Genomic DNA, 13,245 nt, shown 5'->3' with positions numbered 1-13,245 from the left:
TATACATCTCTCTACATCTATGTAAAATTTTACTCTATAATTATTTGCTAACATATGGACCCGGGTTGATTAATTCATTTATATAAAAAATTAAATTCAAACCTCATTATTGCCCAATGAGATGACAAACGACATTTGTGTAGATCTACCCTAAGATGCGGTTCATTGGTGTTGACAATATGGACCCAAAACTATGGCTGATTAACATGTCCAGGGAGATATGCGAGCGGGGGAAATAGAGGTGTTTTTTTTTCTCGAAATTTCAGGCGTTAGTAATAGCTGACAGTTAGAAAATAATATTATGAACGTATATATCAAACTGTATTCGGTAAAATATAAAAAACATTTAGTTTAAAAATATAAAAACCTTACCTACAAATAAATGTAATCACAACAAACTAAAGTGGTAGGGGAATTGTTTCAAGACCTATTTTTTTTTTTCAGATATTAGTTGATCACACATCTCTTATACCTGTATATGTAAGATACGTGCGTTTTATGAATATTTTATATAAAAATGTTAATACTGATATATTTTTTTCATCGCTAAAATGACTAAATAAATCAGATCTGGTTCTCGAAAAGATTCCCCATAAAAAATCACATAAAGGATTGTACTCTTCTATTTCCGTAACTATAAAATTAATTTTAAAATTGCGGCAGCACCATTAATTTTAGTAATATATTTTTTTAATTTTAATATATCTTTAAGCGTATATCAGGTGCTCTCGAAATTTTAAAATGTGAGAAAGCAATATGTACATATTAATCAGATAGTTACGGAACTGGCATACACAGGGTGCAAAGTAAGACTGTCTCACAAAATGCGCTATATATTTAGTTTATCCATTTATTGAATTTGTGGTTAAAAATGAAAACAGCATTTCTTATGTCTCTACATTCTGGACCTTGTGTATCCATCGGTGCAAAATTTTAACGAAACTTAACCGTACATAATATCGTAACACTAATAAGCATATAAAAAAATCACATTAAGGTGTACAAAATCTTAAAATTAGCATAAAAAACAATTATAACACATGCAGATTTTCGCATGACTTGGACTTGCTGTCTCTCGCCCAGACTTTTCCCAACAAATTCCTGACCTTCAGACTGGCCGACGTCCTGGACCCCCTGTATTTTTTTGGCGAATTCTGCGCGCTTCCGGTCGGCGTTACCGTACCGGACGCGGGCGATTTGTTCCTGTTCAGGTTCTTTTTGGAAGAGCTCCTCTTGCGGAATAGGTCTCTGCTGCGTTCAGGATTTTCTAACTTCAGGCGTATCTGCGTCAAGATGCCTACCAGCAGCTCGTCGACGTTGTGGTTGATCCCGACAGAGGTCTCTATGTACTTGCAATCGTACGCTGTGGCCATGGCTTTGCCTTCTGAAAAGAAATAACTCAGTTAACTTTTGTTTGATGATCTTGAAATTTTTTAAAAAATATATGCTCTAATTTACATGAAAATAATATTTATATTTATCTGCGCTTCATAAAATTAGCGATAATTACAATTTGTAGTAGTTTAAATTACAATATAAGAAATTAAAATAAGAATACACTAAACCAAACTATTAAAGGGTCAAAAGAATTTCCGAAATTTTTCCGTGATTTTTGACAGACTGTATTTAAGTGAAAAATGGTCCTATCGAGAATTAAAAATAGCAGTTTGAAGCTCTAAGATTCTAGTTTTTAGATCTTTCGGTCGAAAATTTTTAGAAGCTACGGAGCAATTCTAAGACAGCGCGACAAAAAAATTTTGCTAATTTTTTAATTTTTTTTTCGAGTTCACGGACTTGGAACAATTTTTTTCAGCTAAGCCGCTGCATGAACTAGATAGCTTGTTTATTCAGCTTTAATTGCCTCTTTTTAAAATTTTCATACGACCATTAAGTATTCATCGAAATATCAGACTTTTAATGGAAAGGGATCCTTTTGTCTTCAATAATCGATATCTCGGCGACAAATGGTAGTACAGAGAATTGAAGAGCTGTTTCGAAAACTTTAATAAATGCTCTATAACATGCAACTTTTCGGAATTTTTTTTTCGTCTTATACACAAATTTCCATTAAAAGTCCGATATTTCGCTGAATAATGGTCGTATCGAAATTTTAAAAAAAGGAAATTAAAGCTGAAAAAAAAAGTTCGTGAACTCAGAAAAAAAAATTATAAAACTTGCAAAATTTTTTTGTCGCTATTAGAATTGCATGATAACCATAACTCCTAAAAATTTTCGACCAAAGGATTTAAAAACTAGAATCTTAGAGCTTCAAAATGCTTTTTTTTTAATTCTCGATACGATAAATTTTCACTTGAATACAGTCTGTCAAAAATCACGGAAAAATTTCGGAAATTCTTTTGACCCTTTAATTGTTTGGTTTAGTGTAAAACAAAATGAGGAACTGTATTATCGAATTCTAATTCAGTTCAGGAGAAATTTAACTGATAGTCGCGAAATTCTCCTAATCAAATTTTCCGAATCAAACTTCCAATAATTAGAGAACCCAAAATGAAGGTCGAGCCAAAAGAAAATGCGAGAAGGTAATTACAATATACATATTAACTAGGGCAAAGATGCTGGACCGTTTCTGCCAAAGTAAATTGCTTTCCCCTGAAGGGAATCCAAATTAAAACGATTTTTTTTCTGTTCATAAAAATTTAATCTTGTTTCCGTTCCGATGTATTTAAATGTCTGTGGAAAATGTAAATGTAAACCACGATCGAGTATTTATCATATTTTAAAATTTTATAAGACCAGAGGGCGTAGAGTGACATTTTGCATTTGTTTTACAAGCAGCTGTTGATGTTTAAATGCAGTCGGATTTAATATTTAAAGCAGAAGTACCTAAGTAATGCAAAAATGTTTGTTGACTGAATAAAAATTTTGCAGCAGCACAATATGCTTTGACAGAAATAAAGAAAATTAAATTTTGAAAAGGAATTACTTCTCACTGAAATTGAAAAATAAAGACACATACCTTCCTCGATTGTTTATAGATTACTAAATCTTTCATATACAAATAGGGACGTAGATTATCAGTTTCAAATCAAGGATTGTGATTTTCTGTTAAAGTAATTTCGTTCTATTTGATGTTGTGAATTCAACCACGAAAAAACGAAAATGCAAACGTAAAACATTTACGTATATTAGCACATATTAAAATTTTATTAAGGAAATACATATTTAACATGTGTAAATAGCAGCTAAGGTGCCAAAGTCATAAGATATATTACATCGAAACTGTTGAAATCATTATTAAAACGACAGTAGTTATAAATAGAAGGCAAATCCACATAAAAACAATGTTTTCGTAAACATAAAGTATTTTTGTTGCTTTAACTGCTCAATTTTAATCTATAATTAATAATAATATCCCTAAATTAGCCTGCAATATTTTACACTAAAAATAAGAGAAAAAGTTAATTATGTTGTATACACGGAAAAATGGCTACTCTTTAAAAGTACAATCTTTAGATATCTCCAAAACCGTTTAAGGTAAATCAGTGACATTTGAATCCTGATATTGCTATCAGGGTTTTAAATTATTTGAAAAAACAAAGATTTATCACATTTAACTGAAGGGTTATGGCTACAAATTGTATAGTGCATCGATTATTTAGAAATTTGGTAAGTAAATTTAATGAATTTGGAATAATAACACTGTATAGGGTTTTCAATTCAAAATGTATTTCTCTTTAATAAACGAAATATATGAACTAATCAACTATATTCTTCTCATTTGTTCTCCTCTGCAATGATGGTTACATTCATTGGAAGCAAATCGTAGTATAACGCATTTTTTTTCCTACAAGATGCATCAGCAACATGGTGGTATGCCTTCCTGATAGGGCTAAGCTAAACAATGTTATTTTCGCTCAAAACATGCGGCACCCACACACCCAATTTTTGAACCTCTTGCATACGTAGTGCAAATGCCTACTATGGTCGACTGGTCGCAGTCTGTTATACTGATCAATTCCGGTTCAAATGATCTTCATCGGAGTCAGATGGTTTTCCTGAACCTGGATGATAGTTCTTGGCTCTCTTGGAAAAGGAAAACCAGCTTTATGTTGTAGTTTATCCAATGTTGGTTCTCCAGTGGTGGAAATTTCCGGTCAAAAAAATCCCAAAACGCTACATACTTATGCATCATCCCAACATGTATAACATGAGTTAGTTATAAAAACAAAGTTAAGGAAAATATGTACAATAAAAATACAATGTTTGATCAACATAATAATTAAATTATGGATTTTATTCTCTAATTCCCAGTACAAATGAAATATTGTTTAAACTGTTCCCCTTAAAAACTTACTATTTATAAATTTTTGTAACACATTCCATGCTGACTACGTGTTGACATATGTTAGACTAGTTCTTCGCAGGATTGGCAATTCAAAGAGTATTTAATTTATCTTCTGCCGTATGACACAGCAAGCTGTCTCTGCTGCCCTATTGCATTGTCTGCGTTTCACATCGTCCACTTCAGTTCTATGAAGGTATCCGTTCATGGAACAATGTCCTTTCAAGAGCCCTGTTAATTCGCTTAACTGATTTCTCTGTGTGATAGATCCCTTAACTTCCATTGAAACTAATAAAATTAACGATTACTTGTCCAACAGTATTGAATATCGAAGGAATGAATAAAAATGTGGCGCAATTTGTTTGAAGAGTAGCAGAACACAGGCTTGTGAATCCTAATTTGGAAAGATACAAGATAAAAATTTTCCCCCGAAGATAATGAAAAGGACCACGTTCGCTTTTCAACAGCTCCCATTAATCTCCGACTTTAGAAGGATAATAGCGACGTTAAACAAATGTAACGAGCCAGTGAAAATATTTCCGTGCAGCGTGTTCAGATAGCAGAATCTTGGGCGGCTATAAAAGCGTTGGAGATGGCAATTCCACTAGACGTTCTGCAATTATTTGTCTTGGAAAAACACGTTTGGAACTTTTTAACCTGGCGGGCGGATCCTCGTTGCTAACTCACGTCCTGGGACCGCTCTCTGGTTTTTGTTTGTTCGGACAGCTTAATTTTCGACTACGCGAATTATACCGTGTTTATTCTCACATAAATCGCCGAGACTGTTTTATCTTCATTAGCGACGTTTCGTTTGTTTTTGTTGACGCAATCGGGCCTGCTCTCAGGCCCGACACGTTTTATCACAGCTCTGTAATGAGGGTTCTTTTGAATCACTCTGGAGTTTACCCTATTAGTAATTTGAAACATGCGAAAAATTAACAGACCAAAGAAAAGTTCATAGTTCACGTATTACGGCTCAAAAAATTAAAACATTGCAAAGCATATACAGTGCTATTTTTTTAAACCCTGACATAGGCCAACTTTTTTATTTTAAGTGATAGACTAGTACTTCTAAATGCAAAGTTGTAGGATTAAGAAAACATGATTAAGAAAAATTTTACAAATAATTATTTCCGGTGCTGCCAGATTTCTGCAGTAGCTACAAAAACGATATTTTTTTAAATGGCAACACCGTATTTTTTTTAACATAATTCGACAAACCTTCAAATTCTAAATAAAAATTGTTATGTCACATTTACTTATTGGAGTAGCCGTAAAATAATCTGCAGTCGGTAGGAACTTAAAGAAACTATAATAAAATAGCAATAGCAGGCCTTGGATATTAAACAAAAATTGTATTGTTTGAAAGATGTTATCATTATTGTATTGTCATTGTGTTATTTGAAAGCTGTTGTATTTGAATGTGTATAAAAGTAACATTTTACTTCAATTGCGAAGATGATTTTCAGCCTTTTGCAGATCCTACCAGTTGTTTTCAGTTTTATTAAGTTAGTTCTTATAAACTCCAGATTTGGAAAAGGCTTATCGGGATGTCTTGGGTGGAATTCAGCGCACGCTTGCGTATACTTAAGCCATTAACATGAAGAAAAATTAATTCAACTTTCTCTTAAATAACTGATTCATTTTAGCAACTGAATTAAAACGCTATTTTTATACACATTCAAATACAACAGCTTTCAAATAACACAATGACAATACAATAATGATAGCTCCTTTCAAACAACACAATTTTTGTTTAATATCCAAGGCCTACTATTGCTGTTTTAGCTTCTTTTAGTTCCTGCCGACTGCTGATCATTTTCCTTGTTTTTGCCGATTGTTCGAAAACGGCTACTCCAATAAGGAAATGTGACATAACATTTTTTAAGCGGAGATAAAATCTGTAGTCAACAGGAGGTATGTGACTTATTTCACCATAAGTATCCAGACCAGATAATTATTCCAGCTACAATAAGTAAAGTACCTATCCAAAAAGTTTGAAGAACTGGGACCTTATTTATTTGAGGGCGAATTGACAGGCGACATTTATTTGGATTTTTTGCGTTTTCAGCTGATTTCAGCCCTGGAATTAATTTTAACTGGAAAAACATACGAATTTTTCTCCAGCATTTTGGGATCAGTGTATATTGGAAATTACATTCTGAGTATTAGTTTTTAACATTAAAAACATAGATATTGGAAGTATATAGTATTTATAGTATGTAATAGAGACGAACATTGGGGTTTGATTTAAAAAAAGTCAAGATTAATAACATTGTCTGAATTCTAAAAGCTCTTCTTTAAAGACTAGACATGAGACTCAGTTTTTTTATTCGTTACTTGAGACCATCGTAGATAATCTTGGTCTTGAAGGCTTCTTACAGTAGCTGTCAACATGTGTTTGAAGAAAACTAACCATCAAATTACCAAAAAGGTGATTTAATGTCAGATAAATAATTTTCAATAGTAGTTATTTAAGATACCTACAGTAAATAGTCAAATATTTAGAAGAAGGTAATGACCTCAAATATATATTTTTAAACCCAGTAAACTGGGCGACGAGTACACTCCTCTGCATCAAGTTTGAACTTTACATGCTCAAGTTCTTCTGAAAATTGATGAATCTGGAAAAATTTTTCGACGGGAAGACAGAAGTGAGGAAGTTTTTGGTGCAGTCATTTGAACAGATAACATGCAGTTTGTTTTAATTTTTTAGTTCACTTTCAACAAACACAAGATTCAGCAATACCCTTTATTAATTCAATGCTTACTATTTTTGTATAAAAATAATATGGTATGAAAGTAGTTACTAGTTAATTTAAGATTCCTGAAGAAACTATTCACTTATAGAAACTTAATGACTGCTAGAGGCATATCAACTTCGAGGATCCAACAGCTTGTCTGACCTTAACAATCCTGATTTATTAATTTAGTGTATACTGTATGTCGAATTTATCAACTTGGAATGCTGAGGGTGATAATTTCCTTTTCGTTTTGGTGCAAATTAGCACAGTTGCACGAGGAACACAATGCTAACTTTCCCGAGCTCCGCCGTCGCCGCCGCCGCCGCCGCCACCGCGTAATTTACCTTCGTAACTGTCCAAAACACAATTATACTTAGCGCCCGTACAGGTTGACGGTTCCAATTTCCACGCACGGTGGCGTGCGGTCCGACTTCGTGAAATCGGTAAACGAGCTCAGGACTGGCTTATACAAGAAAAGTTTAGACTTCCTCCCAGATAATACATTGATGAATTTGTTTGGGGATAATAAAAAAGTTCTTTTTCGTGGGAGCTAGAGAGGACGCAAGAATTAAATCGCTTATTTCGTTTTATTCTGGAAGAACCATTCGAGTGCTAATAATGTAGAACCTTTCGTGAAAACTATCCTTTGAAATCCAATTTTATCGTGACATTTCTCTGCCGTTTTTAACAGAATCTTTAATTTAATCCTTTGCTGAAAATGTTTTGTTTTTCACGTACCATATATCTATCTATGTTTTATTATTTTCTAGGGCTAATTCCTCTCGAGAAGATAAATCAGAAATAAGAGTAACTTTTCCCTAAAACGAATCGTATGTATCCTATGATTCTTTCAAGATTGAAAGTGAAGAGTTTTCGATCAACTATCTCTTATATTGTAGATGTAGATAAAGACATATAAATTCAATCTTTCCATGATACTTTTAATTCTTACTTTTCCTCAAATTTCACGAAAGGAAGAATATAAGGAACATACACTGTGCCAAATTTGAGTCTGAAGTCTGTATCTTCAATGGGTCTTGACCAACACCGCCTGATTTCTACATTTAACAAATTATAGAACCGTCTTGGAATAATTTTAGGAAAAATGTTTCTATTATTTTGTTTGTTTGTTTGCTGAGAGGAATCAGCCCTGAAACTTTGGCGTAACATCTTTATTACACCCTGTCCGGTTCTATCTTCCAAATTTATACAGGGTGTTTATGACCTTATGTCAAAAATTTAAAGGGGTGAAAAAGGAGCAAAAACTGAGTTACCTGTTGTCACAAATTTGTATCGAAAATTTAAGGTCATAGAAAAAAAACTAATTAAAAATGTGTATAAAACTGTTTTGGAACTCCTGAAATGCATGTATATTATCGCGGCGAGCACTTTCAAAAAATTATGTAACACTTTTTACGAGTTTGCAGGTTTCTTAAAAAGCCAGACTGTATTCGAAAGTCAGTTTGTAATACATTGTTGTAGTGATTGCTGTGCTGTTTTTCGAGAGTATATTTAATAGCCGTATTTCCAAGTTTTCTTTTGAAAATGGCGCATTTATACAGCAATCGCGAATATTATGATATGGTCATAATTTATGGTGAAGCAAACGAAAATACCCACAGAGCTTGTCAAGAGTACCGTGCAAGATATCCTGAACGATGTGCCCCCGCATCCCGAACATTTGTTGCTGTAGCGCAAAAAGTGGCCCAGAGCGACCACTAAGAATCTTAAATATCGAGATGATTTTAGATCTCGTTGAAGAACATCCGCATCGTAAAACCAGAAATATCGTACAGCAAGTAAATATTTCGCATCCTGTTGTGTGGCGGGCATTATGAGAAGCTCAGTTGTACCCATTTCATATTCCACGTGTTCAAGCGAGGAGGACTTTCAAATCCGTGTATTTACTTCATTTTGACATACGGACATGTGGCAAAAATATTTGCAATAAGTTCATTAACACCCTGTATATGTTACATTCCATACAAAGACATCTTAAAACGATATACTAAAATATACTGAAATACTGAACACATATGCGAAGCAGTAATACTTTTATCCATAAAATACTGTTTTCTTATATCCTTATTCCATCCATTATTGTATTAAACATCGCAGAAATAATTATTGTGGATTGATTCCGATTACATCGACTTCCAATACATGTTCTTTTGCTAATGACAGTCTCGTTCTTAGACAACTGACCAAACTGTCTGTTGCATAATCCTGTCCTGACTAATGTAGTCTGCAAGTCGGCTGTAATTGTATTGCCACTACGCCCCTAAACCTATCCATATATCTTTCCTAGACACCCTTTCGGTCAATCACCGACGGAAATACGAATAAAAGCTATCTAGATTGACTGTTCTTGTCTGGAAGATATAATAGTACGGGGCGAAACGATGGAAAATACTCGCGAGCTTCAAGTGACGAGAATACTGTTCCATTACAAATTTTTATTGAATATTATAGAGACAGTAGCTATGAGAATATTGTCCCGAATTCATTCGTTTCATGAAAGTGGTATAAACGTAGCAAAAACCAAATAACAAAACTGGGTTTGTCATGTCATGCATGTAATATTTATTACTATATTTTCATAAACCAAGGGTCACATTGTGGAATGAAATGAAAGTCTCGTGAAATTCGCTGAGTTTCTATGAAATTGTTTCAGAATAATACCAGTATATCATCAGATCATGGAATGTACGGCAACAATGAGTGTTACACGCAAGGGTACAAATGCTGGATAGACAGTAAATCCAACCACAATATATTAAACTGAAATTTAATTATTGCAAAACTGTTTATTAGAACGAAATTTAATGTAATGTGTAGGATGGAAATTAATTTGTAGTATTTCTATGGAATGTAAAACGGTTTTGTCCAGGTATATTGCAATTTTCGTCGTTTAGGGCATTTATTGTATTAAAATGTTTGGTCAGTGAGTAATGGTGTAGAAAACATTTAGCATAGCTACGTACTTTTGAAAAATAAAGATTTCTATAGTATTAGATGAAACAAAAGCCAGAAAAAAGTTTTTGAGGCGATATTTCTGCGGATTTAATTTTAGTGTTCTATAAAATTATGGAATTTTGTCTTTTAATAATAAAATTAATTCTTTAACATTAACTTTTTCTCAATTACTCGTCTTTTCTAGATGACATGAAGAGTTTAGATAGATGGTTAAAGAATTTAAATATACGAGTTATAATATCTTCAGATTTTTCTCAAGTGCGTTACACAGGGTGATTCAGTCATTATGTCATTAATTTTAACCACGTATTCGGAAGGCTTATAAAGAGAGAAACTCGAATTTAGAATTACAAGTATACTATAAGCTTAAATATAATTGCTTGAATTTGTATTTAAAAGATGCACAGCTCAATTTTTTCAGTTCATTGTCAAGTTTGTTGCATTTGATAACAGAATTATAGGAGAATGACCTCTGGAAAATAGAAGTATAGCGTCTTGGCATAGCTAAGTTCGTAACTGATCTTATATTGACATTGTGCAAGGTATGTCAATATGGTATTTTTGGAAGAAGATAAGAAGGTTCGCCAGTTAATAATAAGCGGTGGACAAAGTTTACCAGGTGAATTTCCCAGAGGTAATCAATGTAGGCACCATAGATAATATCAGCATAATTAAATAAAGAAAGAACTAAGAATTCATATAAAATTTTCCTTAAATTAAATGTTAAGACATGCTTATTAGAATAAAACAATTTTAAAACGCAGTAAGCTGTACTGATTAAGCTGCTGACATGTTCTCGAAACCTTAGAAATGGGTCAATTATTAGATCTACATTTTTTAGTTTAGTCGAGGATTGCAATACATCATCGTATAACTTTACCTTAAAATTAGGTAAAATTAGTGCAGAATGCTTGTTGTTACCAAATAATATAAAAATGCGATTTGCGCGAATTTATTTTTAGATTATGAACGACTGAATGCTTTTAGGTCAATATTATTGTTGTTCTTGCGCATTATTGCCATTAAAAGAGTAATATAGTTGCGTATCACCAGCATAACCTAGAATTTTACAAAATTTAATGATAGAAAATAACACATTGATATAAATAATATATAAAAAGGGTCCCAAAATACTACCTTGTGGAATACCAGAGCTTATATAAGATACAGTGGAAAACTCATTATCTATGCAAATTTTCTGATTTCTTAGAAAAAAATATGAACTGAACAAGGCAATAACATCACTTCAGCCCAAATACTTGAGTTTAGCCAACATTAAGTCACAATTGACGGTGTCAAAGGCCTTCGTGAAATCCAATAGAATCAAATCAGTCATATGTTTATTATCAAGAGAACGAAAAATATCAGTTACCTTCAAGTCATATTATGAAATTTTCTAAATCCTGTTTGACAATCAGCCTACATATCATTTTGATTCAAAAACTCAGTTAATATTTAAAATTTAAAAAATATCTTATTCATTCATACCTCTAAGTAAAAAGGTATATTTTTGACCTTCACTATTAAAACATTCACTCTCGATAAACCTTTGTAGGTAAGCGGTCAGGAGCGGTGCAAAAAGTGGTTCAAATAATGATGTGAAAATATTTTTTTTCAACGTAAATTTGTATATTACAATTTTTTTAATCGCGTATTCGTATTCTACTCATTTTTCCCTATCTTCCCTTGAATTTAATGACAATATGAAATATCATACATGACTATCCCAGAAATAACTATTCATGTCTTTTCCGCCTAATACAGAGGACTAATAATGTAATTTACCAAATATAATAGAGAATTAAACTTCATACATTATAATTTGATATTAAACGCTGGAGCAGAGTGCCTGCGGGACTACGCGATGGATATATTGTTCGCCATTAAAACGAAATGGAATTAATTTGCAACAGAATAAATTTAAATAAACTGTTATTCCTGTTTTTGTTGTTGCATGAAATGGTACATATAGCGGAAGAGTTCATTTAATGGTCTGGCATTATTAAACTTCCGTGGAATAGAGCCGCAGCCATGCTGTTTATTAATGGAAATGTAATTGTGAAATAATTTTACCTATACAAATTTGTAAACTAAAACGTTCTTTGACGAGCATGTATATTAATCATGTATTTTTAATACCGACTAGAAAATTATTTCTGTAGAGTGGAAAATATTGTGAAAGAAATTATTTTATAACATTCCCAAATTCTGAATGAAACAGTTTTCCTTAGCTTGGAAATGAACATTGTGGTATAAAAAATCTGTCACTGCTAATTTGGTACACTTGATAGTAAAGTCTAAGATATGTTTATACTTATTCAGTTTGATACAACAGTAGTTTCTTTGTTGTATTCATCCTCAAAAACGATGTTCCTGAAGATGAAGACAAAAAGTCTGAAATGTGCTATAATTGCAGCAAGGAACTTATAGAATAGTATATTGAAGACGTAGCTCTCTGAAGAGTATCTGGCGCATCTCGTATGAATGCAGCTGCTGCCATAATACAGGGTGTTAAAAAAAGAGTGTAAAATATTTAAGGAGGTAATAGTATGAACCAAAATAAGCAGAAAAGTCTCAATAAATGGATCCGCAAAGTAACGGTTGCGGAGATATGGAATGTTTTATGTTTTTTAGTCCCTTTTTTATTTTGCAAAAACGTTGTGTATTTTCTTATAATAGTTGGTTGATGTTTAGTTAAATAAACAGTACGTATTTGACAGTTGTTCTCAGTGCACAAGTTTTCTTTCGCTATGGCTGGTTACTCTAACGCAGAATTAACAGACATGCATTTCATGTATGGTCGTGCTAATGGGAACGCCACCGAAGCGCGACGTCTTTATGTTGACGCTTATCCAAATCGCCAGATTCCTTCACAACGCATGTTTGGAAGAATTCACCAAAGATTGCGTGATACCGGTTCCTTGAGCAAACAGTGCCATTTATCCGGAAGACCAAGGTCGGTATCCACTCCTAGAGCAGAAGAAGAAATTCTAGCACTGGTAGAGCAGAATCCAGGTACGAGTGTGCGGAGAATATCAGCCGAGGTAGGAATTAGTGGTCCTCTTGTTTGGAGAATCCTTCACGAGCAACTGCTTTATCCATACCATGTGCAACGAGTACAGGCCTTAAATCCAATAAATGATCATCAAGCACGTTTGGTTTTTTGCCGCTGGTTTCTACGTCATGATGCTGAAGACCCTCGTTTTCTTGCAAACATTCTTT

The 13,245-nt window shown here is 33.1% G+C and overlaps 1 protein-coding gene across 1 annotated transcript in view; it reads right to left on the bottom strand.

Annotated features, from left to right (window-relative positions):
- Positions 1 to 334: 334 nt before the first annotated feature.
- Positions 335 to 13,245, bottom strand: part of LOC108908860 — a 129,742-nt gene continuing 116,831 nt past the window's right edge. The window contains exon 13 of the mRNA XM_023454832.1: positions 335 to 1,384. Within this exon, the coding sequence (XP_023310600.1) occupies positions 1,032 to 1,384 (353 nt within the window). The 3' untranslated portion in view covers positions 335 to 1,031. The remainder of the gene's footprint in view (positions 1,385 to 13,245) is intronic.

The sequence above is a fragment of the Anoplophora glabripennis genome, unplaced genomic scaffold, assembly GCF_000390285.2.
Source record: "Anoplophora glabripennis isolate ALB-LARVAE unplaced genomic scaffold, Agla_2.0 scaffold81, whole genome shotgun sequence".
Lineage (NCBI taxonomy): Eukaryota > Metazoa > Arthropoda > Insecta > Coleoptera > Cerambycidae > Anoplophora > Anoplophora glabripennis.
This window is presented reverse-complemented; position numbering and strand designations above follow the sequence as displayed.